This window comes from Andrographis paniculata, unplaced genomic scaffold (assembly GCF_009805555.1).
Source record: "Andrographis paniculata isolate CXL003 unplaced genomic scaffold, ASM980555v1 Contig17END, whole genome shotgun sequence".
Classification (NCBI taxonomy): Eukaryota; Viridiplantae; Streptophyta; class Magnoliopsida; order Lamiales; family Acanthaceae; genus Andrographis; species Andrographis paniculata.
In genome coordinates this window covers 997704-1025407 of record NW_026137457.1, presented here as the reverse complement: position 1 = coordinate 1025407, position 27704 = coordinate 997704, and the positions used below count along the sequence as shown (strand labels likewise).

Sequence of the window (27704 nt, the reverse complement as noted above, 5' to 3'; positions counted from 1 at the left end):
GAGGTCTTAAATCCGAACTGCACAAATATCTCTTGACTTGGAATACACGAAGACGGAGAAGAAGAGAAGAGATGGCCGTGGATGCAACGGTGAAGAAGGTTGAGATTGTTAAGCCGAGGAATGATAAAAGAGAGTATAGAAGAATTGTTTTGGAGAACAAGCTTGAAGTTCTCCTCGTCAGCGATCCAGAAACGGATAAGGTGCGGATTTGCATTGATTCTCTTGGTGATTTGGTTGGAATGAATGTTTGATGTTTGAATGTGTTCTTGGTCTCAGTGTGCTGCATCGATGGATGTTGGTGTCGGTTCTTTTAGTGATCCCGACGGACTCGAAGGGCTCGCGCATTTTCTCGGTGAACATTTCTCATTTAATTTTCCCATTCTTAGTAGACATCTTGATTTAGTTTCTGCCTTCATTCAGTTGCATCAATCAAGGTATTTGTGTCCTTTTGTTCGACTAATCTAATGTTCTTACTTGCATTTCTCTCTCTTTCTCTCTCTCTTTCTCTCTCTCTCTCTCTCTCTCTCTCTCTCGCTTATATATATAAATATATGTGTATGTATGTCTATATAGATATACTTGTATGTCTCAGTTTCATTCCACGACCTTTTCTAAGTATTGAAGATGCATGGTTAAGCACTCTTTGAAATGTTAACTTTCCTGTGTTAAGGGAATTGTAAGAAAACAATCTCTGCCCATATAAAATTGCATCTTTTAACATCTGGGGAATTCTTTTAATCATCCCGAATGACTTCAAATCTGTGGAATAAATTACCTGTTCTTGCTTGCACATTTCTATCTAACGCAATTAAGATATCTAATAATGTATCCCTTAGTTGCTTTCTTTAGTTCTAGATTTTTATTTTTTATTATTGTTTGCAGTGTACCTTAGTAACTTTGTGCTACTCCTTCTTCCTCTTCTTTTTTATTTATTTTATTTTATTACTTTTCAATGCTAGCTTTGAAAGATTGAATTTTGTCTTATATTTTTAATTTCATTCAACCTAGTTAGTCGGAGGCATGAATATACTAGCTGGGCGGTTAAAGGAGTTGCCGCCTTTCAGTATAAAGTTCTTACAGTGATAACAAAGCAACTGAATTACTTGGTTATGCAGATTGAATTCTTTATTTTTATCTATACAATCCATCTATTAACTGCATAACAATTTAACATCTCTTAATATTGGATGAATACATTATGATAAACCCCTTTTTGTGTTTGCTGTTTTATGCAGCATCATCATTATTATTAATTTTCATTTTTTTCTGTAGTATGAACTTGCTTGGAAAAAATGCACGTTCTTGCTTTTATTCTTCCATTTCAACATGTTTGGAACCATTAGTGCATTCTGAGGTGGTTTTGTTTTTAAATTACCTAAGCTCGAAAATAGAAGGGTGATTTCTCATTCACGTTGTGTGGTCTGGGTCAACTGAATGAAAATTATATTTTCATGGTATAGTTGGAGCAATCACAAGAAATTTGACTTATTATGTGATGGAGAGTAATTTACATCTTTAATGACAGAATTAAGGAAAATCATTAGAAAGCCAATTTTGAAACAGTAATGAGATTTGGATGCATATAAATGCTAAGAGAGATATTAGCATTTAGCATCGGGAATGTGCTATTTTTTATTTTATTTTTAATTAAGGAATGGAAATCATCCTCCCCTATGATTGTTCAATCCAAGTTAGAACACATATCCAGATTCACAATTCAATTCATATTTTCACCCTGCACCGTGATTGTATTACAGAACACATGCTTTTTTATGCCAGTGAAAAGTACCCCTTGGAGGACAGTTACTCAAAATACATCAGTGAGGTACTTTCTTAGCTATCTCGTTTCATTATCATGGCCTAGAAATCTTATTTTTTGGATCAGAATTCAGAACTTAGGGCTTTGCTGGATTTCCTTTTTAGTTTGAGTTTTTTTAATGATATATTGATGCATCTTGCAAGACAGTGACAATAATTTTTTAGTTTAATTTTGAGTTATTATTATTTTTTAAAGAATGGAGGTAGTACAAATGCTTTCACAGCCTCTGAGCACACCAACTACTACTTTGATGTGAATCCTAACGCCTTTGAAGATGCCTTGGATAGGTAGGATGTTTAATATATCTCTAATCTGCTGTGTTAGATAAGTTTATCTTGAATGATTAACTTATTGTGGTTAGATATTCAGATTCGCTCAGTTTTTCATTAAACCACTGATGTCAGCTGAAGCTACCACTAGGGAAATAAAGGCAGTTGACTCAGGTGTGCTGTTAGCATACTCTCTTGCAGCTCATCAATGTACTTAGCAAACAGCTTTATGAATTCTTCTATTTTGGCCCTTTCATTTTTTTTTTCTTTGAATTCCTTAAGAGAACCAAAAGAATCTACAATCAGATGTTTGGAGAATGAATCAGGTACATCTCATTTACTACCTGCTTATGGAAGCCTTTTTTGGTCTTCAAACCGATCAAAGTTTGATGAAGTAATTAATATTTTGTTCTTGAATGCAAACTCCCTCTAGAATGGCTTATCTCAATTCTCCTGGATTTTTCTTGTTCTGATTGAAAGAAGTTCATCCTTGCTTAGACTTTAAAACAGACATTGTTATGTTGATTATGATACTTGGTTCTGTCCTATTGTTAAGTGATTGGTCTTCTTTTTGTGTTCCACGTGTCTAAGTCAAATTCTAGATTTTAAATTGGCCGCACTGTCTTGTTGATTATGATACTTGGTTCTGTCCTATTTATTCTGTTTTTAATTCTAGATTAGTTAATAGTAGAAATCTTTCAAAGTTTTTCAACCAAGTGTTTGAATATATTTGGTGCTTTGTTTTAATTAGTGGGTGTTGATTATACTACTTATCATTAGCTGCTTTAGACTAGAAAGGTATCAGTTTACTTCATTGTGTTGGAATATCATCAATTGTATAATGCCATTTTTTTTTTCTTTTCATTTATGTTAAGAGAATTCATCGATTCTTGTAATCCCCACCCCCGCAGCTTCAGAAACATTTAAGTGCGAAGGATCATCCATACCACAAGTTCAGCACAGGTTGGAAAGAAAATTTTCTAATTTCATGTTACTCATTTTTGCACTGTCTAGCTTGATAATACCTAGAACCTTCTTAAATTGTAAATGCAGTAATTTAGATTTAAGAAACATTTATCTTCTCCTTCAGGTTTTGTTTAGTTTAACAGACAGTTGGTGTCTATGGGTGCCTTATGAACCAGGGGTGCTAATTCGGCTGGTTCACCCTGGACCTGTCACTAATGTCAGAGTGGGGTTTGGATTTTAAATTTTAAATCCGGCTGGGTCTGTCGTGGATTATGGGTTTGATAAAAAATCATCTCCGAACCCACTTAAATGAATATTATATATTTATATAATTATACACATTATTTAAACTTTTAGTTCTATGTTTTAATAGTCTTCACTTATTGGCTATTCTACAAATTTTCCACAATTTCAACTGTGTGGACTGCAATTGTTGCACTTTCTAGCTCATTCTTCGTCCGCTACCGCCACTGTTAGTGAGTTAAAACATATCATCAATTGCCAATTGTATATGTATGTGTTGTGTTGTATGGACAAAAATATAGTTTTGATTCCTGTTGTGATGGAGATCTTTGTTCTCGATTTGGAATTGGATTTTTTATGCATATTTTGGTATGGGTTGCCGGACAATTTTTTCTTTTTATTGCTTGTACTTCTGAATTAATTAGTATAAATGATCAGGGAATTGGGAAACCTTGGAGGTCCGCCCAAACCAAAGAGGGGTGGACACAAGAGAGGAGCTTCTCAAGTTCTATAGGGAAAATTATTCAGCTAATCTCATGCATCTTGTGGTATATAGCAAAGGTAATAAGTAGTTACTATCAATTGGTTTGTGTTATTGTGAATTGTGTCAACATATTAACTTCAATTTTCCAGATGAACTTGATATATGTGAAAGCCTGGTACAAAGCAAATTCCATGAAATAAAAAATACAGATCGAGACCGACTCATTTTTACTGGACAACCGTGCAATTCAGAAAGTCTTCAGGTGCTATTAATGTAGGCCTGTGCCTAGAATATAAAATAGGAAGAGAGTTGCTTTTCCGCACTCCTAGAGCAAAGTTTGATTGAATGCACTACTTTTATGATTCTATTAATACGCTTTATTTTTGTGACTTAGATCATTGTGAAAGCTGTCCCAATTAAAAAAGATCACAAGTTGAGATTTGTGTGGCCAATTACTCCTTCAATCCGACACTACAAGGAAGGGCCTGCTAGATATTTGGGTCACTTGATTGGACATGAAGGAGAAGGATCTTTGTTTTACATCCTGAAAAAATTGGGTAAGCATTGAAATACTTTTGCATGCCTTGGGTTTGTTTGGTTTTGAGTTGAGTTTTGGTTTAAATGTATTTTGATGTGATGTTTCATGAGAGAAAGTGTATTTTTATTGGGAATCATACTAGTTGAATAGTGTTGATTTGAGTTTAAAACCCAAACCAAACACACCCGAGTCATTTCCTCCCTCCCTAATATATTCTCTGAAAGAATCGGACTAGCGGATGTTCATTGAAAATGCTATAGTCTTTTTCTAACTATGTAAATGGAGATAGTGGCAGTCTAACGAGTTTGCATGGCGTTTTGCTTGCAGTGCTAGGTTTAGGGAAGATTTAATGGTTTGGCTGTAATTTGTGTCTCCCTTTCCCGAGGCTTTAGCTTTGTATCTCTTTCTTTTAATCTAAATCAGTTTTTCTTTCCAAAAAAATGGAGGGAGTATGAGCATAATTATGATATATATTCTCCCTTTCTTTTGGATTGTTCTACATTGAGATTCATCAATAATCTTTCCTAATTTCCTGGTCTACTTTTGGGATTCTGTTTTAAGTTCTTTATGAAAATTTAGTTATTACATATAAAATGTTTTGTATTCCACTAAGGGTGTGTTTGTTTGGGGGATTTTTCCCCCAAATACTCTATTCATCCAATTTTTTTCCCCAAAAACATCAAATCAAACACCTATTTTTTATTTTTTATATTATACTAAAAATCAATTTTATATTCAAAACATCACATCAACACCTATTTATATCACATCATACAACTATTCAAATTCAAAATGTTTAATGTTCAAATTCCAACTCAAAATCCAAAACCCCAAACAAACACACCCTAAGACAATTAGGAGGTTGTTTTGCGTGCAATTTTCTTATAAAAAGGTTATGGAGTTTTGTATATTCATATACTTTCCAGGCTGGGCTACAAGTTTATCTGCCGGGGAATCAGAATGGACTTATGAATACTCCTTTTTCAAAGTGAGTATCGATTTAACAGATGATGGTCATGGTAAGTGGTTTCTTTTGCTTTCAGCTTTAGAGAAGGGATCCTGATGCTGATGGATACTTTCCTTGTATCTCCCACCTATCTATAGGCGACACTGCATTTTCTAACTATATTTTATGAGTTTGAGATAGGTAATCCTTTCACTGTTTTTGTTAATGACAGAGCATTTTCAGGATATTGTGGCTCTGCTGTTCAAATATATACATCTTTTGCAGGAAGCTGGTCCCTGCCAATGGATATTTGATGAGGTAGATTTGATTATACTTTCTTGAACGTCAATGTCCAATCATTGTGTATCTGTTCTTTTTACCATTGTGCTTACATGATCTTAAGTAACAGTGAAGTGTGCACAATTTATATTAATTGGAGGGTGAAAAAGCTTCTTCGTAAACAATTTGGCTTTAATTAATTTATTCTATGTCATTAGCTGGGAATAGTTCTGCCACATTCAGGCATTTTTAGATCAGTGTCAAACGCTTACAATGAGCTTTAATCCAATGTAAATAATATGATTAGATTATTTTATCCACACTAATCCCCCCCTCAAAAAAAAAAAAAAAAAGAAAAAAAGAAAAAGAAATAAAAAAGAAAGTGCAATTGGAAGCAACCTCCACTTGACTCTGCTGAAGTCTAGACTTCTCTGAGTGATGGCATATAGTGCATGCTCTCATATTAAACTGTCTACTATTCCAGCTCAAAGTTTGCTGAGATGGATATTAAGGTAATTTTATAACCTCTCTCAAGCTGCTTTGTTGCATGTGGTGTATCAGCAATTAGTACATAACATGTGAACTAAGAGTGCAAGTGTCCAAGAACAACAGTTCTGTGGATTTTTTGCCAAAGTTGAACAAGTCTTAGAATGGAGTCCTCTATGTTCTAGTAAGAAGTTGATCCAGTGAATTGTGTTGAGAATGCTGCTGCCTTCAGTTAGGTGCTTATTGCTGTGTGATTTATGGGCATGCCAATGCCCCACTCATTTTCTTTGCTATGTTAGAAGATTTTTAAGCTACAGAATTATCACCTGCATGATACTTTCTGAAATCCTTATCTATGCAGCCTTAAATTGTTCTGCAATTAATGTCATTCATCTTATTCAATTAATGAAGCTTGCTGCTGTATGTGAGACCTCCTTCCACTGTCAAGACAAGGCCCGCCCTATTGATTATGTAGTTGGTATTGCATCTGATATGAAGGTAACTAATTCTATCTTCACTTGTGTACGAGTTTTTATCGTGGGCTTGATCTCATTCTGAAAGAGTATTATCATTCAGCACTAATTCAGTATGGGACAGTTAGAAAATCATGTCCAGTACATGTACAGTTGTACTGACCAGTCTGCCTTATCTTTACTCTTGCCTTGCTTTTAGGCTTTAGCTGAAGGACAATTATTTGTTAGAAATCTTCCAAAATTTTTAAAATCTGATTGTGATTTTTGTAGGATAAGTGATTCCTAATCAATAAGTATGCAATATATGCACTGGGTCTAAACCCATTCCTTTTTTTTTTTTTTTCCATGTCTGTCTGTTCTCATTCATTATTTTTTTGAAATCCACAAGTTTTTTTTTCTGCCTTATTGATTGATTAAAAGAAATAATTTAATATTCGTGTTGGCTGTTGCTTTTTTTGGCATATGCTATCCTTAATGTGAGTCATTAGGCAAAGCCACTTTGATGTTTGGGTGGTGTTGGTTTGTATTTTTGCAAATCTCCTTGTCCGTGTTCTTGTCATTGAAGCAGAATAAAATTTATTTATGTCATTTATCTTTTCACTTATCTACGTAGAATCCTTCTTAACATGTTTCTTTGATTGTCGCTTCCTTGGTTTTTTTATGATATCCTCTAGATTTATCCTCCAAATGATTGGCTTGTGGGATCAGCTTTGCCATCAAAGTTTAATCCTGAAACAATTCTGTCAGCACTGAATGAGCTAAGCCCATACAACTTGAGGTGAGCTCAGAGAATTTTGTTGAGTCTCATGAATGGAATTTGTCACTTGCAGCAGTAAATATTTTCTCCTCATGCTTTATCAACTTTGCTAACAGAAATGCTTAATATAGATATAGATGCTCAACTTTCTAGTTTGGACAGGAAATTAAAGATGACATATTCAGTTGTTGATGTCTGATGCTGGTGTTGACATTATATTTCTGCTAGTTTGTTAATTAGTTTTATCTGACTTGTCTTTTGCAGAATATTTTGGGAGTCATCGAAGTTTGATGGACAGACAAATTTAATTGAACCTTGGTATGGAACTGCATATTCTGTTGAGCAATTAGCTGGATCTACAATAGAGGTTGGATTCCTTGTAAATTTTGGATGGAACAATTTCCTTCTTTTTCAGTATAAACTACAGGGTGTTGCATGTGAGTTTTGTTAAAGAGTTTGTTGACTTGCAGCAATGGGTTGGAAAAGCTCCCAATGTAGATCTGCATTTGCCAGCTCCTAATGAGTTTATTCCTTCAGATCTCTCTCTCAAAACTGCTCAGGAGCAGGTAAGTTGTATTTTCAAATGATGCCATCCATTCTTTGGTGATTTGGCAGTCACTACATTCTTGATGTTGTTACCATTTTTAACTCTTGGAACAGATTAAATTACCTGTTCTGATGAAGAAATCAATGTTCTCAAGATTATGGTACAAGCCTGACACAGCCTTTTTAGTTCCAAAGGCGTATGTTAAGATATGTTTCGACTGTCCTTTTTCTGGAAACTCCCCTGAATCAGAAGTCCTCACTGAAATATTTACACGCATGTTGATGGACTACTTAAACGAATATGGTAAGGTTTTTTTGCTGAGAAAAGTGGTGAAGTGTGCTTATGAGCATCTAGTACTAATCCATCTAATTATCATCTGTTTCATAGTGCATAACATCTTTGACATGTTTTTGTTTCCTTGTTATAAAGTTATAATTATTTTGCTTTCTGTTCAATCGTTTGTGCACATTTCAGCATATTATGCAGAAGTTGCTGGCCTGCATTATGGAGTTCACAGTACTGGCTATGGTTTTGAGGTACATATTTGTATTGATGCAAATATATTTTCTTTGGGTGTCACTTTAAGTTCTTACGTTGCATTGTCTTTCTCTGAAATCACTAAATATAGAAGAGGATGAGCAATGTATAAAGGAAGATTTCACTGTCAGAATATGTAAACCAGGTAGTGGAAAGTAGTGAAATAATTTGTATAGATATATGTGGTTGATCGGAGCAATTCCTTCTCGTACTTGGTACAAAGTTCTTTCACTTAGTGTAGCCACTGTGTCACAGAGTTGTCTGTGATAGTTTAAAATAAACTTCAGGACAACATCGAGTTCAGAAACATAGTATACTGAATTGATGCATAATCTCATGGGTATATAAATGTTCCCAAGTGAAGTTTGTCTGGTGTGGATTGTGTACTTGACTCGGATAATGATTCCATTTGCTCTGCTCCATGTTAAGCGAAAAATCTGCCATACCATTTATGCTCTCAGGAATATATTTAAAGATGGTAATGGACATCTAGAGATGGAGAGGTGCTTTTTGTTTATAATAATTAAATTTCCATGTAGGTAGAAACATGTTCCATCTTATGCTTAGTGTCAGAGGCATGGGAATTTAGCTGAAATGAGTGTAAAAAAAAAAGCACTGCAACAGCATGATGTTGTTGTAGTCAAGTTTCAGAGTTTTTTGTTGTTAACTCACAAGCAGTGGTTTGAACCCAAGCTAGCTTTTCATACAAAACATCACATCCAACAACTATGTTACCTCAAATACATCAAAACCCAAACACACATACAATATATATATATATATATATATGCACCAAAAGAACGCATCCCATATCTTTTGGAAATGTTGAACTATGAAAAGAGCAATGGAATCTATAAGATATGTAATTTAAAGCTGCAAACATTCTTCCGGGAAGCTTTCAAACAATATTATAATGCTTGTACCCAAAATAGGATAAATTGTTGGGGCTAGCAATAATTCTCTTTTCAGTAGATTTGAAATTTTTCAATGCAAACGAATTGGTTGTGGAAAACATGAGCACCATTCATATAGAATGAAGAATTAGGCACATTCAAGTGGCACGCCTATTGAACTTTGGCAGTCTAAGTTATTATAAATATATACCTAGTATGTTTTGGAATTCAAATGAAGCACAGCTTGAGGAATTATACCAACAAAGAATTGTGCATTATTTGTGCTCCACTCCAAGCTAATTATTATTTGCCATGCAATTACTGATTGCTCTTTTTATCTGGTCAGGTTACTGTGATTGGATTTAATCACAAACTAAGAAAATTACTGGAGACTGTAATACAAAGAATTGCTGAGTTCGAAGTAAAACCTGAACGATTTGCTGTTATAAAGGTATGATCAATTACATTTTTATGTCACTTAGAATAGCTCAGTTCTCTCTGTCTAAACTCTTTTATTTGCAATAGAGTATTACAACATTGTTCTAACACTATAATTAATATTAAAAGTTTGTATCTCCAGTCTTGATCTTGTAAAATGATTTTGTTGGGTTCTCATTTTCTCATGAGCTTATTTCTAAAGTGTAGGGTTTGTTACGTGTGCTTTAAATGTTAAGCATCATTACGCCAGTTCTGTTAGGATTAATTCACACACACACAAACAAGAAATTGAACATAAAGGATTACGTGGTTTGGCCAATAAGAAATATCGACCTACATATCCACAGGGGCAACCAAGAATCTCTCTTTATTACTGCGATATGAGGAGGCATAGTTTTACAAGTAGAGGAGTTAGTATTTGTAAATTAGGTTAGGGTTAATGAGAATTGAGCTCAAACTCCAATAAGCCCATTAGGGTTAACTACCCCTGAAGAAGCCTACACCTAACAAGTTCTGCTTTCAGATGATAAAATGGTCAGAGCCATAGTTATTCCTGTGTTATTTATTTATTTTTGTTTCCTCGCCTCATTTTGTTGTTTTACTATTCATTGCTTACCAATTATGGAAATTTCTTACTTTCATGGTGTTTTATACTAAGGATCAATTTAGTTCAAAGTGTGATCTATGTGTGCTGCGGACACATCATATAAACCATTGGTAATTTTGGGGGATATGTAGTACTTGCGAATGGGGGTGGTAAACAGGAATAGAGAGGCAACCCCTGCTAATGATATATCCCAACAAAAGGAGTTTACTAGACCAACACTTGAACTATCAAGAACATTATATTGTAATAATTTTGAGTATTGATATGGATTCTATTAGTAAAACAACTCTAAATCTCTGAAAATAATGTCATTTTACTTATGTGATGTTATTTCTTTTCTTGCCAATTTTGCCAGCCATTATGTTTGATGAATATATACATAAGCACTTGACACATAGCGATAGTATTTCTTCCGGGTTTTTATCTAACTCAAAGAAGTGTGTTATCATCAACCTCTCTATGGTACATTTTTATGATATAAACAGGAGCGGGTCTCAAAAGAATATCAGAATTTGAAATTCCAACAGCCATGTCAGCATGCTATGAACTACTGCTCATTAATACTACAAGACCAATTCTGGCCATGGACTGACAAACATGATGCTCTTTCTCACCTTGAAGCTGAGCATCTTGTTAAGTTTTATCCGTTAATGCTCTCGAAGACCTTCTTGGAATGCTATGTAGCAGGTTCTAACTCTTTCTGTTGTTGGTGCATTGTTCTTTGGTATTTTACTTTGTTTTTTATGTACTTCGTGACATATTGATTCTTTTGTTGCTGGTTTATGAATAGGAAATATTAAACCAGAAGAAGCCGAGTCAATGATAAAGTATGTTGAAGGAGTTTTCTTTGAGGGCTCCAATCCCTTGTCTCAGGCTCTGTTTGCTTCTCAACACATGACTGATAGAATCATTAAGCTCGAGAAGGGAATAAATTACTTCTATAGTGCTGAAGGTCAAAATCCTAGTGATGAAAATTCTGCTCTTATGCATTACATTCAGGTATGAGCATACTTGGAAGGAATAGTGGGAATTGGCTATTTAATATTGGTAAATTTATTTAGGTGTCAATCCGTGGATTTTAGGTGGCACAACCAGGCTTTCTCTTTCCAGTGGTCAATTTGCAGCTAGTATTAAGCATTAACTACACAGGATCTCATAATTACCCCTACTAAGGTTAAGTTTTTTCAACCCGACAGAGTTTGTGATAATTTAGGTTGGGATCATATCCTAGGCAAGTATTAACCCCAAGCTTTAAGAAAACTAGCAACACTAAATAACGTCAACAGTCCAGCGTTGAAGACTTATTTAGTGATTGGAAAACTTACTGTAGCCTTGGTTATCTTTACTTTTCATTGCTTTTGTTCATGTTTTGTAATCAGATTTGTCATACATGGTGCACAGGCACACTTGGCATTAACACACTGGAGAGGCACTGAAACAACTGGCTAGCTGAACTTATTTGTCTCATCATCTTCGATTCATTCTTCTTGTTTGATTTTTCTACATTGATTATAAGATGACCACTTTTAAACCATACAATAAGGTTATGATAGTATGGTAGAGTGTAATTATAACTTTTAAGAGTTCATTTTCTGAAACCTTGTGGCAATCAAACTTCTTTCTGAACTAGATGGCCTGTGCTCGAATGGCTGCCGCATGTAAAAAGCTCAAATTAGGTGGACGTGCATCATATCATATTACTAATATTTATATTCCTCCAATATATAGATTCACCGGGATGATTTTAAGTTGAATGTGCAACTTCAACTTTTTGTTCTGATAGCAAAGCAACCTACATTCCACCAGCTTAGAACAGTTGAACAGCTTGGTTACATTACTGTACTTTTGCAGAGGTTGGTGTCTTGGTGATATACTTCTTTTTAGTTTCTTCCATTTTTCCTAAGCAGTTACTGTACTTTTGCTCCATTTCATTAATTGTTTTGAAAAACTGATTAATGTAGGAATGATTCTGGTATCCGCGGTTTGCAGTTCATCATCCAATCAACTGTCAAGGTACAAATGTGTATAATATAGTGAATATTGGGCTTCTGTGCCACTTTATGAGATTTTTGGCGTATAAATTCTATTGTTGCTATAATATACGTTATATCTTAGTTCTGTTTCATACTTCTCAGGGTCCTGGCCAAATTGATTTGAGAGTTGAGTCATTTCTGAAGATGTTTGAAACCAAGCTCTATGAAATGTCAAATGAAGAATTTAAGGTAAAAGTTAACATTATGGCTTTCTTCATAAAGTAATCTATAAAATGAACGTATATGTGAAAACTATGTTGATGCAAACTGATTGTTGCCAAAAGTGGTGAATTATGTTCAAGTTCCTATATATGAGATGAGACACTCTTCCATTAATTTGAACTGACAATTTCGATTTTTCATTTCTAACAGTGAAAACTGTTGTTTTCTGTGAATCTTTATTTTTCGATTGGTTCTTGCTGATCAGTGAAGTGAAGTTAACTTAGATTGATACCTTGTTATTGACATCTACTGCCGTTGTCTATTGTTGCAGAACAATGTTAAAACGCTAGTTGAGATGAAGCGTGAGAAGCACAAAAATTTAGGAGAAGAATCCAGGTTTTACTTGCGAGAAATAATTGATGGCACCCTCAAATTTGACCGGAAAGATCGTGAGGTAAATGGATTAATTTACAAGCATAAAATTTCACTTTCTGAAATCGCGAATAGCACACCCCTTTTAGAATGTATTAAAGAAAAGAAAATGAACTTTGAGCAATGGATAAACTTGAGAGATGATGTCTATCTTTAGGACAAAGTCATGTCTTTGGCAACCACGAGCATTTGCAAAGGATTACAATCCACGCCCCATCGATACATGGCATTATATGATATCATAGGGCTAAGGGCTTACCACATTTCAATTTTTCTGATCATCTAATGCGTTGATTGCCCGGTTCATTTCATTACACCGCATTTCACCTGCCTCTATGAAAATTACTTTTCTTTGCTGATTTGAAACAACTCTAAACCTCAATAATTCTAAATCCTGCGTATACTACTACTTGATGAAACAGGTTGAAGCACTGGAACAATTATCCCAGAAGGAATTGATAGATTTCTTCAATGAGTACATAAAGATCGGTGCTCCTAACAAGAAGAGCTTGAGCATTCGCATATATGGGAACCGTCATTCTTCCGAGTTAGAGGCAGACAACAACAAAACATCAGATCCGACCTCTGTTCGCATAGAAGATATCTTTACTTTCAAAAGATCGCGCCCTCTGTATGGCTCATTCAAGGGAGGATTTGGCCAGTTCAAGCTCTGAAGATATAAGCAGAGATCGAACAATCCGGAGAATCGGAGCGGGACGAACGTAAGTTAGTTACATTTATACACTTTCCTATGATCTTTTGCAGTGCTTTTGCTTTAGCAGTTTATACTACTTGAGGATTGAATATTAATACCTTTATTACCTGGAAGACAGCATTTGCTAGTAGTAGAAGAATGAAGATGCTTTCCTTATACTTCAAGTCTTCTTCAAGTTAATAAATATTTATCCCTCATTTTAAAAAATTAAATAACTTGCTATTGTGTATATACCCAAAATATTCTCATTCCAGTAGAGTATCATCATATGCACATATTTTAGGACATACTGAGTTTTATACATTTATTGTGTGCTGCCCTTAAATTTTGTGGCATATATTCTCTTTCTGTGGACCATTTGTGTTCTCTGTTAAAATTTATAAGATTGAAAAAAAGAATAATAATGTTAGAAATTTATTTTCTGCACTAAATATATTGGACTGATCAAATCATTAGTTGATCTGTCTAATTCTCCCATCAATTCCCCCACCCAACTTCAAAATAAATCACATAACACAAACACATACCCTATACATAATATTATTAATATTATATATATTATCATTAAAAATACACAATTAAACACAACAAACAAAACATTAAAAACTAGAATATAATTAAATAAACAGAACACTCATTGGTAATGTAAGAAAGGAAGAACAAGAAGAGAAGAAGAAGACAATACCCACACTCTCTCTCTTCTTTCTCTCTCCTAAGCTTTGCTGTACTTTTTCCATCTTCTTACCAAACATAAGTTTGTTGCAACTTGTTCCATTAATCCTTACGCAAAAAACCCACTTTCCCCCTCCCCTGTCGGCACCTCCTAGACCACCCCCCCCCCCCCACCCTACCCCACCCCCTTCCAGATCAAGCTAGTAGTCAATCTATTACTGAGCTCCACCGAGTCAAGAACCTAAACTCACTCAGTCACTCGCCAGTCCTTCATCTTCATCTTCTTCCTCTTTGTGCTGCTGTTGAGCTTCGAATTAATTAATTGAATTAAAGGCATCCATCCATCCAGACAAGAAAGAGAGCAGCAATGTTCGTCCAAGATCGCGTCGACGATGCCGCAAAACCCCAAAATCATCGCCAGTCAAGACCCAAAATCCCTTCTTCTTCAACTCCCACCAAGAATTTCGATCTCGCCGCATGGGCTTCCGACAACCTCTTCAAGATTGTCACTATTCTCCTCCTAATTACCACCGTCGCCGCCCTCTTCTTCCTCCGCAACTACTCCACCGCCGGCGGCGACGCCGCCGCCCTCCTCTGCATCCAGTCCACCCAGTCCCGCTCAATCCATCCCAAATTCCCCAAAATCAATTGGAATTCCATCCCACGCACTCTCGACAAATCCACCCCCTTCTCCTCCTTCCGATCCGACAAATGGATCGTCGTTTCCGTCTCCAATTACCCCTCAGAATCCCTAATTCGAATCTCCAAAATCAAGGGCTGGCAGCTCCTCGCCATTGGGAATTCCAACACTCCAAAGGACTGGAAATTGAAAGGTAGTACATACATATTTATAATCATTTCAGTTTCCAATTCAAATATTTGCTGCTCTTTTTGACGATGATGATCATGATCTCTGCCAATTTCTGTTTTGTCTTAGCTTAATGTTGTTGTTCTTCACATAATGCCAATAAACAGGTGCAATTTATCTATCATTGGAAACGCAAGCTGAATTATCCTTTAGAGTCATAAACTACTTGCCTTTCGATTCATATGTTCGTAAAACAGTCGGATATCTATTCGCCATACAGCACGGCGCTCAGAAGATCTACGACGTCGATGATCGCGGCGACATAATCGACAACAATGTAGGTAAGTATTTCGACGTAGAATTGTTCGGCGAGGCCGCAAGACAAGAGGTCATCTTACAATACAGCCATGAGAATCCAAACAGGACTGTGGTCAATCCTTACATCCATTTCGGGCAAAGATCCGTTTGGCCGCGAGGTCTGCCATTAGAAAATGTCGGAAACATCGCACATGAGGAGTTCTACACGGAAGTATTCGGCGGGAAGCAGTTCATACAGCAGGGGATATCGAACGGCCTACCCGACGTTGATTCGGTGTTTTATTTCACTAGAAAAGCTCAGCTGGAAGCGTTCGACATTCGGTTTGACGATCAAGCGCCGAAAGTGGCGTTGCCTCAGGGCACGATGGTGCCGGTGAATTCGTTCAATACGCTGTTTCATTCGGCGGCGTTTTGGGGGCTAATGCTTCCAGTTTCGGTTAGCACAATGGCGTCGGATATCTTGAGGGGGTATTGGGCGCAGAGGATTTTGTGGGAGCTCGGCGGGTACGTCGTCGTGTACCCTCCGACTGTACATCGGCCGGATACGATCGAAGGGTATCCGTTTTCGGAGGAGAAGGATCTCCACGTGAATGTGGGTCGTTTGATTAATTTCTTGGTGTCGTGGAGATCGAATAAGCACCGGTTGTTCGAGAAAATATTGGAGTTGAGTTACGTGATGGCCGAGGAGGGATTTTGGACCGAAAAAGACGTGCAATTTACGGCGGCTTGGCTGCAAGATTTGCTTGCGGTCGGGTACCAGCAGCCGCGTTTGATGTCGCTTGAATTGGACCGGCCGAGAGCGAATATCGGGCATGGGGATAGGAAGGAGTTTGTGCCGCAGAAGTTACCGTCGGTGCATCTCGGAGTCGAGGAGATCGGGAAAGTGAATTACGAGATTGGGAATTTGATTACGTGGAGGAAGAGTTTCGGGAATGTTGTGCTGATTATGTACTGCGCCGGACCTGTCGAGCGGACTGCGTTGGAGTGGCGATTGTTGTACGGACGAATATTTAAGACGGTCATTATATTGTCGTCAACCAAAAACGACGATCTTGTCGTGGACGAAGCGCAGCTCGACTATGTCTACAAGTACGTACTCGCTTCTATGCATGCGCCGTTGGGTTTTTGTAAATTCCCGAGTTATTCATGTTTTATTGCATCGCATTTAGGTACTTGCCGAAGTATTTTGAAAGATATTCGAGCGCGGACGGGTTCTTGTTTCTTCAAGACGATACGGTTCTTAACTATTGGAACTTGCTCCACGCCGACAAGTCGAAGCTTTGGATCACTAACAAGGTAAATAGCCTTAGAGAGTTACGATCTCATCGCAAAGTTTTGATCGAGAAAGATCAAACTCTATTTACAGAGATATTTTTGGAACTTTCGATATTGTTCAATCTGAATTAACTTTTTCAAAAATATCACATCAAATACACGAAAGTCTTACTAATCTCAAAATTTTGAAAAAATTTCCAAAACTCTCTGTCTAAATAGAATTGAATGTATGTAGGTATCGAAATCTTGGACAACGATGTCGACCACGGGAAGCGCCGAATGGTTCACCAAGCAAGCGGACGTGGTGAAGAAAGTCGTCGGGACAATGCCGGCTCACTTGCAAGTCAATTACAAGGAGGGCGTAAAAGACGAGCAAAGCCTCGTCGTATGCAACTCGGAGGTGTTCTACGTTCCTCGTCGATTTGTGCAAGACTACGTCGATCTCGTGGGTCTTGTGGGGGATTTGGATTTGCACCACAAGGTCGCAATGCCGATGTTCTTTCTAGCGATGGATTCGCCCCAGAATTTCGACTCGGTGTTCAGCTCGATGAAATACAAGCAGAAGCCACAGGGGAATTCGACGTCATTTTATTCTGCGGCGGCGCCGGCGGTGCACCCGTGGAAGGTGTCGAGTGAACAAGACTTCATCAAGCTTGTAAGAATCATGGCTGCCGGAGATCCCTTGTTGATGGAGTTGGTCTGATTTTGGGACAAGGAAAGATTTACAGAACCTCAAAGAGGAGAGTTAGAAAAACAGTAAAACATGGACCAGGAAGACAACCATTTGATAACAAAAAAAAAAATGTACACTGCACATTTCAGTTTGTATTATTCTTTAGGAAGGCCATTCTTCCTTAGCTCTTTATTTTTATTTTTATTTTTTGGTTGTATATCTCAAACAGGAAAATGATTGTGGAGAGGTATTTTTTGAAATTCTATTTTCCTATTGTCCCTAGAGTGGGAGTGACCAAACTATTCGAAATTTAAGAATCTATTTTGAATTAAATTGAAATTGAAGTTTTTTGAATTGAACCGGATAGAAATTTTAACACCTTTGATCGATACTAAAAATTTGAACAAATTTAATATTGTACACATTGTGTTTTAATACTTAAATGTCACATAATTTTGACATGTAAATGTTTTTTATTTATTATATATTATTTGTTTATTAATAAATTCATCTACTTTTTTTTATAAAAAATAACAATTTCAGATTTCTGAATATATTTGATTCGAAGTTTATAATTCGAATTTTGAATATTATCTAACATTAATTGAATACCAAATCAAACCAAATTTAAAAAACACTAATAATATGGATTTATGCCAACGAAGATGAACATCAAAGACTGTATGTAGTAATAGATTCACTATTTGAATAGAAAAAAGAAAAAAAAAAAAAAAAAACAGAAGAAATAACACACTGTCCTATGCAAATATCCTTTGCAGTTTTCTGCATAAAATGTTGTTATAAATAGACAATTACGAGGAAACCTGAGAAAACAGTTCCTCTAATTGGCTGTCATTCAGCAGCACACCTAGTTTTTGGGACGAAACAGCATCTACGGCATCGGCTCCAACGCTTTTTAGAACATCGACAGAGGACATTTCTAAGTATTCGTTCAAGTTATGAACAGTCCCATCTGTAAAACCAATGTGTCGAAAAACAATCCACCATTATACTATTCCAAGAATTCGTCGCAATTTATTTACTACTGGTAGTAGGGAGGTGTCTCCAAGTTTATGCTAATTGTCGAATTAATCATATCATAGGTTTGCATCTTAATGATTTAAGAACTTTGGCGTAATGGGATTTTAAGCATGAAAAAATTATCAAGTTTTACCTTGAGCAACAATTGCATCATATGGTGGTGGTGGAGAAACCCAATCTCCAGCTGAATCTTTCATATGTCGTCTGTCGGATGCAAAAGCTGGTAGGAAGATTGGCGCATGAACAATCCGGAAAACCCTGTAATTATCGAACCAGCCATTTGTAACAATGAAAAGGGCTTTCCCAAAATAAGCTTTTTACCCTATACCAAAGAAATTACAGAATAGATAGTCTCTAATTCTTCTTCTTGTATCTTTATTTTATTTTGTGTGTGTGATGGACTCGAATGGATTTTGATGCAAAAGAATCAGTAGCTTTAATAATGCCAAGTAAATTCAGATTTGCTTGACTTGCAGCTTTGATTACCAATACAAATTTATTTTACATTGTGTTCATTGCATTAGAAAATAAAAAATAAAAAAATAAAAATTAGATTCAACAAACCAAATAATACCCCAACATCATTTCAGGATAGCAATTAATTAGTCGTACCTCTGAAACTCTGAAAATAGCTGAAATGAGGGCCGGAAAGTTTCTGCTACATATTTCGATAATGGAGATGGAAATGGAAGACTTGAATCTAAATCCCACACTAGATGAGGCAAGTTGCTTTCTTTTCTTTTCTGCAATACACATCATTAAAATATTGTTATGGAAAAAGCATTTCTTCTATATTGTTAAAAAAATGGTGCATTTATTTTCACATCCTAGATGAGATAATAGAATCGGATGTTTGCTTACTTGCACACAAATAACATGATAGTCCCATAGGATTACCCCGTCAGCTCGATGGCTTGCCTTCTGATACCATAATGGAATCTGATCAAAGTCAAGGAAATTGAATTCATCTATGATATCAATCAATCAACCAGGAGTGAAGAAAAATGGATTGTGAATCACCAAAACTACTTGCCTGCTTTTTCTCATTGGAAATGAACACTACATAAAGATCAGAAGCATCCGACTTCGCTATACCGTCCTCTGCTAGCTTCTTGCATAGCAAGTACACATTCTCCTCGCTATTACAGTATCAAAAAGAAGAAGAAGAAGTGCTTCAAAATCATCTACTATAGAGATAATCATCGACAACTACCAATAATGTTCATCAATTGCATAAAATCCAAAGTTCCGTTGGGCTACTAAACTAACACCACAAAGAATTCCCCGCAACAATATATCAGCGCCATCATCGAGATACATACGAAACGCCGCCAATAAATTATTCCAAGTAAACAACAAGCAAAGCAAAAAAGAAACAATAACAAAAAACAGAACAAACAAGCAGTGTCTCACCAGTAATAAGGCGTGTGCTGAAAACGAAAACCTCCCCGTGGCTCAACATCCGACGACAAGGACGAAGCTGCAGCCAAATCCAAAGTCGACATTTTCCCCGATTTCAATTTCTCCCCCTCCGCGCAGAGGCGTCCCTTCGACACCATTTCAATTCTCAGCGCTTTATATAAAAATGGGGCTCCAAATGGGCTTTACATATTGGGCCTAATTTTCTCTCAAAGGCCCACCAGTAAGACTCACATAATAAAGCCCACTTTCACGATTAAGGCCCAACCCAAATGATTTGTATAAATTTGTTTTTCTTATTTATTTATTTTTTAATTTAGAAAATTTTGAAGCGGAAGTGAGTGATGGGTGCAGTGAAAAGATAAAGACATGTTGGGTCCTTTATTGGAATCTGAGGGACCTCCGCTGGTCATGTCAGGCTGGAGAGTCTTCTAGGACCGGAGGTCCCGTCCCTTCCACACCTATGGAATATACAAAGAAATACTTCTTCCGTCCCGTTCGGTATAATTCTCCCGTTACTTTTCAATTTTAGTTTATATTGTTTTTTCATAAGTTGAATAACATTAATTTATATTCTAAATACAAAGTAAATATATATATATATTTTCTCAAAATTCTAAAAATTGAAATGTAGAATCATATATATATATATTATATTTTTAATTTTGTTTGTATCTAGAAATATGTAAGCCGTCTTTCTCTCTCCTTTGATATCTTATTATTACAAGAAGCCAACGATGATTAGAAGCAACAAGAAAATGATGTTACCTGCGATATTTTTTAGCAATAAAGAAAAATAGTATCTTTTTCATTAATGGGATAGAACGATATATACATATACATATATATATATTTATATTTGTGTCGCTGTCCGAAAATTTTAACTTGAATTAATATTGCGTGCTCAAGTCGTTTTTTTAGTGATGAATGTAATCAAATATTACCCTCAGCCTCAGGCTTTTCAGTAAAATACATATATGTCAAGAAAAATCTTGAATTTTATTACAATCAATAAAGAAATGCTATGATTTTATTTTATTAAAAAAAGCGGTGTAATATTCATCATGGACTGCCTTTTGCTGCCACATTTCTCTCACCTATAAAACACTGTATCATAGCTTTCATTCAAAAATTTTTAAAAAATAATAATTACAAGAAATAAAAAATTGTGTTGTGTCTGAAAAAAAATTATACTCCAACAAAATTTCTGCATGAAATCTCAAAAAGGTGAAAAGTGGAAATAAATTTATGAGATTTTAAATAAATTTATGAGATTTTAAGAGTAAGAAGAATAAAGAACCAAAAATAAATAAAACAATAGTAATTATTCACTGCTCTTTTTGGTTTTCAATAATAAATAAAGAGTGTGTCTAACTATTCATCCCATTTTTTTCTCCTAAAAACGTCATATCAAATACATATTTTTTATTTTTTATATTATATTAAAATAAATTTTACATTCAAAATATCACATTAACCCCTATTTATATCACATCATATCACTGTTCAAATTCAAAATTTTTACTATTCAAATCCCAACTCAAAATCCAAACAACCGAACAAACCCAACCAAAACGTACTCCTAAAATAAAACCTTTTTTTTTTAATTACAGCTCTGCTTGTACTCCTCTCCTTCCTATAAAAACGAAACCTTTTTCTTTTTCCACATTTTCTCTCTCTAGACCGCCCGTTTCGTAAAAGTTTTGGAAGAAAACGGATAGAATTTAAAGAGATCTTTTTGAGGTTTGTTGATCGAATTTGTTGGTGCTACGGTTTTAGATCCTTTCTCTTTTCTATTTCTTGATCGATTCTGCTTCTTTTAGATTCTCAGTTTTGATTCTGGATTCTGGTAGTTGATTGTTTGTTTCAGTGTAAGTTTGTGTTAATCTGAGGTATTACGAGGTAGGTTTTGTTTAGTTCATCTCAGTCTTCGATTCGATTAATTCATCTAATTAAAGATTGATCTGAAAATATGTTATCTTTGATTAATCACCTGTGCTTTCTTAGATTGCCTCAGCTTCCACACTTCCTTACATATTTATTTTTAATTCTTCGATTGAAATAGCAAATGTTAGAGAATCGAACTCTGTGTTGAGTTGCAGTTTCAAGTTTTGTTTCCTGTTCTAACTTAAGAGCTATTGTTGATTGGGGATTTTTAAACGTCTTTTAGGTTTTTGATCTGACATATGTATGGGGTTTAATTTTATTGCAAACTATGTTATTTAATTGCATAAATTCAGGTATTCAATACCTTTTTATAGGCTTCGAATGAACTATCAAGTATCAACAGCAACCATGATGAATTTGCCTAATTATAACTGCTTTTGTGCATCAATATTATGAACAACAATAGAAATGTTCAATGGTTCGGTTGCAGAGTTGAGCTCTTAATTTATTTTTATTGTCTGTATAATTACAACGGTTGTTCTTACAAAGGATATGACTGATTGTTGTATAATGCAATATTTACACATTAGTTCTCCATAGCGTTCGTGTCTATTGTGCTGCCATAACTTGAGAATGCTGTTTCCTGTATGCCTGTTTTGCCGACACCTTTTGTTCTCGCCAGTTTATTACAGCTTTGGATTCTGTATAATTGGACGATCATTGAAAGCTCGAGGCATCTGGTTTCCTTTCGAAATTCTGTAAGGATATTTCACAATGTCTAGCTCAGCCAAAACTCTGGAACCTGCTTTTCAGGGAGCCGGTCAGAGAGTGTATCCTTTCATATAGAAGCTATAAATAATTTTTTTTAAAAAAAAAGGTTCGATTTTTTACATTCATCTTAGATGATATTACTCTATGCCATACCTGTTCGACTTAATGCGTGTGCAGAGGAACCGAAATCTGGAGAATCGAAAACTTCCTTCCCATCCCTTTGCCAAAATCCGACTATGGCAAATTCTACTCTGGAGATTCTTACATTGTTCTTCAGGTACAGTTAAAATAAGATAAATCTTTAGATTGTGTATTTCTTTTTAATCAATACTTAATGTATCTAATGCTTCGTATATAGACGAGTCCTGGCAAGGGTGGCGCTTATCTTTATGACATACATTTCTGGCTCGGAAAGGATACTAGCCCGGTAGGAGGAAATGTGTTTTGTCTTTATAATCTTTTAATGTAATGATTTTGCGTATATGAACTTGGATTTGAATGTCTTCAATTTCTTAGGATGAGGCTGGCACTGCAGCAATCAAAACTGTTGAACTCGACGCCATGCTCGGCGGTCGTGCTGTGCAGTACCGAGAATTACAGGGGCATGAATCGGACAAATTCTTGTCGTACTTTAAACCGTGCATCATTCCTCTGGAAGGCGGCGTTGCATCGGGATTTACGAAACCTGAAGAAGAAGAGTTTGAAACTCGGTTGTATGTTTGTAGGGGAAAGCGTGCTGTTAGATTGAAGCAGGTCGGTTTAGCATTTCTTACATTGAACTTTACTGCCTTGTAGATTCATTACATACGTGTGAATATTGTTTGCCTTTTCATTTTCATGCAGGTCCCGTTTTCGCGATCCTCGCTGAATCATGATGACGTTTTTATTCTCGACACCAAGGATAAGATATATCAATTCAACGGCGCAAACTCCAATATTCAGGAAAGGGCGAAAGCGTTGGAAGTAATTCAGTTTTTGAAGGAGAAGTATCACGACGGGACATGCGACGTCGCCATTGTTGGTGAGTGAAGTCTTTTGGATCTTTGATTTTTATGTATTCTTGTCGTTGTTTCTGATTTTGTACAAACACTTCAGACGACGGAAAGCTACAAGCCGAGACTGATTCCGGTGAATTTTGGGTCCTCTTTGGCGGGTTTGCCCCAATTGGCAAGAAAGTTTCTACCGACGACGATATTGTCGCAGAGAAGACTTCTCCCCAACTTTATTGGTATTTCTTTTTACGTCTCATTCATGTTTTCTCGTTTTAGTCTTCGTAATCTTGATTTAAAACTATTCATTGCGACCCGTTCTGTGGCAGTATCGTTAATGGCAAAGTCGAGAAAGTCGAGGGCGAAATTTCAAAGTCGCTGCTCGAAAACAACAAATGCTATTTGTTGGATTGCGGTGCTGACGTATTCGTTTGGATTGGACGGGTAACTCAAGTCGACGAGAGGAAGGCTGCTATTCAAACTGCCGAGGTGAACTATTCAATGCTCGAGCTTTCATATACGTCTTTTTATTATCTACTCGAAGCTCACATTCGAATGAAACTCAGGATTTTGTGGCCGGCCAAAACAGGCCGAAGTCGACGCGTATCACTCGCCTTATTCAAGGCTACGAGACCCATTCATTCAAATCAAACTTCGGCTCCTGGCCGTCGGGTTCGGCTCCAGTTACTGAAGAGGGGCGCGGGAAAGTCGCAGGTATGTGCAATCTCACATGATGTTCCCACGTTTTTGTCGAACTGAATTTCGAATTACAAAAACTCATCCGTCGAATTTGTTTTTAGCTCTTTTAAAGCAACAAGGCGGTGCCGTGAAAGGAGCAAGTAAAAGTGCCCCCGTGAACGAGGAAGTCCCTCCGTTGCTCGAAGGAGGTGGAAAGATGGAGGTCTAATTTCTCTCCTAAAACGTTTTACGGCGTCAGATTACGGTGAATAATGAATAACGTATGTTTCCAGGTTTGGAGCATTGATCGTGGCGCGAAAACGGCGGTGCCTAGCGAAGACATTGGTAAATTTTACGGAGGAGATTGCTACATCGTTCTCTACACGTACCATTCTCATGAAAGGAAAGACGATTACTATTTGTGCTGTTGGATTGGAAAAGACAGCGTTAAGGTAGTAAGAATTAGTATCGACGACTCTTACAAATTACATTAATGATTGAGCTAATGAATATGTTCTCGATTTTAGGACGATCAAGAGACAGCTATGAAACTAGCGATGATGATGTATAACTCGCTGAAAGGGAAGCCGGTGTTGGTACGTTGAACCTCATTTTAACTCAATGTATGATTTTTGAAAACTAAAAAGAAATTTGTGGTTTCTCCAGGGTCGGATATATCAAGGGAAAGAGCCACCGCAGTTTGTCGCGATCTTTGAGCCGATGGTGATTCTTAAGGTGCGATTTTACGACTTTGAATAGGGATAGAATGCCGTCAGCACTTATGTAATAACTCGTGACTTATTCTTTCTTACTACATTGAATTATTTCGCTAGGGCGGAAAAAGCTCTAGTTACAAGAACTATATTGCCGACAAGGGATTAAACGACGAGACATACACCTTGGATGGTGTTGCGCTCATTCGTATATCGGGCACTTCTCCTCACAACAATCAAGTTGTTCAAGTTGATGCAGTGAGTTCCGATAATTTGATAGTGCTCGTTAAAGTTTTTATGAACATTTGTTATTTCTTTACCAACGTCTGAGATTAATGTCGTAAGTTTGGCCTGAAACTTGTTGAATCTGATGTTGGAATTTTTATTGTAATAGGTGGGAACGTCGTTGAATTCATTCGAATGTTTTCTGCTTCAATCCGGGAATTCGCTTTTCAGTTGGCATGGTAATCAAGCCACTTTCGAGCAGCAACAATTGGCGGCGAAAGTCGCTGAGTTTCTGAAGGTAATTTTCTCACAAACTGAAACCATTTATCAAGCGCAAGAATCGTATGTCTAGCTTTTTCTTACATTTTTTGTTACTATCGGTAACTTCATGTTCGATCGTGAACTTAGCCGGGGTCACCTGTCAAGCACACTAAAGAAGGAACTGAGATCTCGTCGTTTTGGTTTGCTCTCGGAGGAAAACAAAGCTACACGAGCAAGAAGACGTCCAACGAGGTTGTTAGAGATCCCCACTTGTTTGCATACTCGTTCAATAAAGGTGAAATTTTTTTTTCGACTTTTATACAATCCTTTCGAAAGAAATCTGTTTGCCAATCTCGGTTGATCTAATCTTACGGTCACTCCATTTTTGTTTTTTTTTTTACTGATGCTCGTGCAACCGTATGAATTCGTTACCAGGAAAATTCGAGGTGCGTATGTACTGGCTGGAAATCTCATCACAAATTCCTTGACGCATGACTCTAATTTACGTTCCAATTTCAGGTGGAAGAAATATATAACTTTGCTCAAGATGACCTTCTAACCGAAGACGTATTGATACTCGACACACACGCTGAAGTTTTTGTTTGGGTCGGCCAATCTGTAGATCCTAAAGAGAAGCAAACTTCTTTCGAAATCGGGCAGGTGCCGAAAACATTACATATTCGATTTCTGAACAAATTTTGTCTATCTTTTTTATATTAACTGTGCTGCTTATGGTAGAAATACATTGAGTTAGCTTCTGCATTGGAGGGATTATCGCTAAAAGTTCCACTCTACAAAGTGACCGAAGGAAATGAGCCGAGCTTCTTCACAGCGTATTTTTCGTGGGATCAAGCTAAATCGAACGTACGTCTCAGGTTATACTTTATGCCTGTCCATACCTATTACATTCATGTAATGTTCTAACCATCGTTTGGGAAACAAATAGGCGCACGGGAATTCATTTCAAAAGAAAGTTATGCTACTCTTCGGTGCCGGTCATGGTTCCGAGGTAATCTTACAGCCGATCCTTTTTAACCGCTCCTGTCCGAATCAGCATTCCCGGTTATTACAATTGCTGACGAGCGCTTGCCTTGTCTGATGATCAGGAGAAGTCGAATAATAGTTCGAACAACAACGGCGGCCCAACTCAACGAGCTTCAGCTTTAGCTGCTTTAAACTCTGCCTTCAGTTCGACTCCGTCGCCGAAAACTGGGTCTGGATCAAAATCGGGAGGAAGAAGTCAGGGCTCCTCTCAGAGAGCTGCTGCTGTCGCGGCATTGTCGTCTGTTCTTACGGCCGAAAAGAAACAATCTCCAGAAGCTTCATCCGCACGGCCAAGTCGAATTTCGCAAGAAGCCAGCCCTCCCGGTATGTACTGTAAGAATTTCTTGATTACCCTTCGTCGTTGTTCGATCGTTGTTCAATTCATTTGCGAAGATTCTGTTTACAGCTTCCGTTAAAAGCGAAGATGCGGTCGGGAGCGAAAACTCCACAGAAGCTTCAAAAATCGATGAAACCGACATCGAACCTGCTTCTGAAACCGACGGTGATGATTCGATATCGAAACCCGAACTCGGCCAGTACGAGGAAGGCTCTGGAGGTTCTCAGGTTACATTCAGTTACGAGCAGTTGAAGGCGAAATCCGAGAACCCTGTTACGGGGATCGATTTCAAGCGCCGAGAGGTTTGTGCCGTATTGATATTCATCGATTTTTTAAAAAAAATTTCTTTTCACTCGTTACAACGACAATGATTTCGATTGCAGGCTTACCTATCGGACGAAGAGTTCAGCTCGGTATTCGGTATCACGAAGGATGCGTTCTATAAGCTTCCGAAATGGAAGCAGGACATGCAGAAGAAGAAATTCGATCTCTTCTAGGAACCCAGCTGGGTCGCTCCATTTGTTCGGTACGTCGACTCTTACGGCTGGTTTCTTCGGTGTCGATTTTTTTGTCGCTGTCTGCATCGTCAAGTCGGTAATGGTTTTCGATTATGATGAATGGTTTTTATTTCTCATCGTTTGCTCGCGTCGACGACGGCGCGGCTGCTGCTGCTGTAGTTGGCAGGTTTGATTCTTTGATTTGGTCTGTATGTACGATGTGTGTTTGTTTGTTGTGTTGGTTGTGATCGAACGTTTTGAGTTATTGGTTGTGTATATTTAATTTATTGCATTTTCTGTATACGAGAAGGGAAGAGATGTGTGGTGTAGATAATATGCGTGCTATCGAACTTTAGGGATTATATGTTTGTTGTGCTTGTAATCAATTCAAAGATGAATGCTTTTGAGTGAAGATTATTATTATTATTTTATGTAAAAGATTTTATTGTAATTTTAAATATATAATTTTTTA

At 36.8% G+C, this 27704-nt stretch overlaps 4 protein-coding genes across 6 annotated transcripts; 3 read left to right on the top strand and 1 right to left on the bottom strand.

The window, feature by feature from the left end:
* The first annotated feature begins 12 nt into the window (after positions 1-12).
* Positions 13-13782, top strand: LOC127264630 (insulin-degrading enzyme-like 1, peroxisomal). Of its 3 annotated transcripts, XM_051294152.1 has the most exons (26): positions 13-200; positions 277-352; positions 1758-1825; positions 2015-2106; positions 2189-2262; positions 2371-2414; positions 3000-3051; positions 3736-3858; positions 3931-4043; positions 4176-4338; positions 5246-5338; positions 5498-5583; positions 6442-6528; positions 7178-7281; positions 7525-7627; positions 7731-7826; positions 7921-8110; positions 8282-8343; positions 9584-9688; positions 10768-10969; positions 11073-11281; positions 12011-12135; positions 12244-12295; positions 12418-12504; positions 12809-12931; positions 13332-13782. In XM_051294152.1, the coding sequence occupies exons 1-26, from the start codon at positions 72-74 to the stop codon at positions 13581-13583; spliced, it is 2910 nt and encodes a 969-aa protein (XP_051150109.1). In that variant the 5' UTR covers positions 13-71; the 3' UTR covers positions 13584-13782. The 3 variants fall into 3 exon arrangements, with proteins under 3 accessions (XP_051150109.1, XP_051150111.1, XP_051150110.1); XM_051294154.1 differs by lacking the exons at positions 12244-12295; positions 12418-12504; positions 12809-12931; positions 13332-13782 and adding an exon at positions 11365-11455 and having other exon boundaries at positions 12011-12133; XM_051294153.1 differs by lacking the exons at positions 13-200; positions 277-352; positions 1758-1825 and having other exon boundaries at positions 2018-2106; positions 2181-2262.
* A 523-nt stretch (positions 13783-14305) lies between these two features.
* LOC127264931 (probable glycosyltransferase STELLO2) lies at positions 14306-17554 on the top strand. The gene is made up of 4 exons (XM_051294532.1): positions 14306-15129; positions 15272-16511; positions 16592-16718; positions 16933-17554. The coding sequence occupies exons 1-4, from the start codon at positions 14664-14666 to the stop codon at positions 17398-17400; spliced, it is 2301 nt and encodes a 766-aa protein (XP_051150489.1). The 5' UTR covers positions 14306-14663; the 3' UTR covers positions 17401-17554.
* A 482-nt stretch (positions 17555-18036) lies between these two features.
* LOC127264936 (protein N-terminal glutamine amidohydrolase) lies at positions 18037-19959 on the bottom strand. The gene is made up of 6 exons (XM_051294547.1): positions 19825-19959; positions 19445-19550; positions 19273-19350; positions 19024-19154; positions 18545-18669; positions 18037-18343 (listed from the first exon to the last, which is right to left on the bottom strand). Exons 1-6 carry the CDS (start codon positions 19914-19916, stop codon positions 18183-18185), a joined length of 693 nt encoding a protein of 230 aa, XP_051150504.1. The 5' UTR covers positions 19917-19959; the 3' UTR covers positions 18037-18182.
* A 1631-nt stretch (positions 19960-21590) lies between these two features.
* LOC127264735 (villin-3-like) lies at positions 21591-27670 on the top strand. The gene is made up of 23 exons (XM_051294240.1): positions 21591-21732; positions 22400-22547; positions 22666-22765; positions 22847-22915; positions 23005-23241; positions 23332-23509; positions 23584-23716; positions 23807-23966; positions 24044-24191; positions 24278-24378; positions 24449-24607; positions 24683-24751; positions 24822-24890; positions 24989-25126; positions 25263-25391; positions 25502-25649; positions 25790-25800; positions 25874-26014; positions 26093-26218; positions 26301-26363; positions 26461-26722; positions 26805-27037; positions 27119-27670. Exons 2-23 carry the CDS (start codon positions 22492-22494, stop codon positions 27230-27232), a joined length of 2844 nt encoding a protein of 947 aa, XP_051150197.1. The 5' UTR covers positions 21591-21732; positions 22400-22491; the 3' UTR covers positions 27233-27670.
* The last annotated feature ends 34 nt before the right edge of the window (positions 27671-27704 follow it).

Bases quoted from the DNA above. Each gene is read 5' to 3' on its own strand.
- LOC127264735 (XM_051294240.1), top strand. From the start codon at position 22,492: ATGTCTAGCTCAGCCAAAACTCTGGAACCTGCTTTTCAGGGAGCCGGT. The intron at 25,127-25,262 runs GTGAGTTCCGAT...TTATTGTAATAG, and splicing joins AAGTTGTTCAAGTTGATGCA to GTGGGAACGTCGTTGAATTC. The intron at 25,392-25,501 runs GTAATTTTCTCA...TCGTGAACTTAG, and splicing joins AAGTCGCTGAGTTTCTGAAG to CCGGGGTCACCTGTCAAGCA.
- LOC127264630 (XM_051294152.1), top strand. From the start codon at position 72: ATGGCCGTGGATGCAACGGTGAAGAAGGTTGAGATTGTTAAGCCGAGG. The intron at 2,107-2,188 runs GTAGGATGTTTA...TTAGATATTCAG, and splicing joins TTTGAAGATGCCTTGGATAG to ATTCGCTCAGTTTTTCATTA. The intron at 5,584-6,441 runs GTAGATTTGATT...CAATTAATGAAG, and splicing joins GCCAATGGATATTTGATGAG to CTTGCTGCTGTATGTGAGAC.
- LOC127264931 (XM_051294532.1), top strand. From the start codon at position 14,664: ATGTTCGTCCAAGATCGCGTCGACGATGCCGCAAAACCCCAAAATCAT. The intron at 15,130-15,271 runs GTAGTACATACA...GCCAATAAACAG, and splicing joins AAAGGACTGGAAATTGAAAG to GTGCAATTTATCTATCATTG. The intron at 16,512-16,591 runs GTACGTACTCGC...CATCGCATTTAG, and splicing joins CAGCTCGACTATGTCTACAA to GTACTTGCCGAAGTATTTTG.
- LOC127264936 (XM_051294547.1), bottom strand. From the start codon at position 19,916: ATGTCGACTTTGGATTTGGCTGCAGCTTCGTCCTTGTCGTCGGATGTT. The intron at 19,351-19,444 runs GCAAGTAGTTTT...GACTTTGATCAG, and splicing joins TTTCCAATGAGAAAAAGCAG to ATTCCATTATGGTATCAGAA. The intron at 19,155-19,272 runs GTAAGCAAACAT...TGTGTATTGCAG, and splicing joins ATCATGTTATTTGTGTGCAA to AAAAGAAAAGAAAGCAACTT.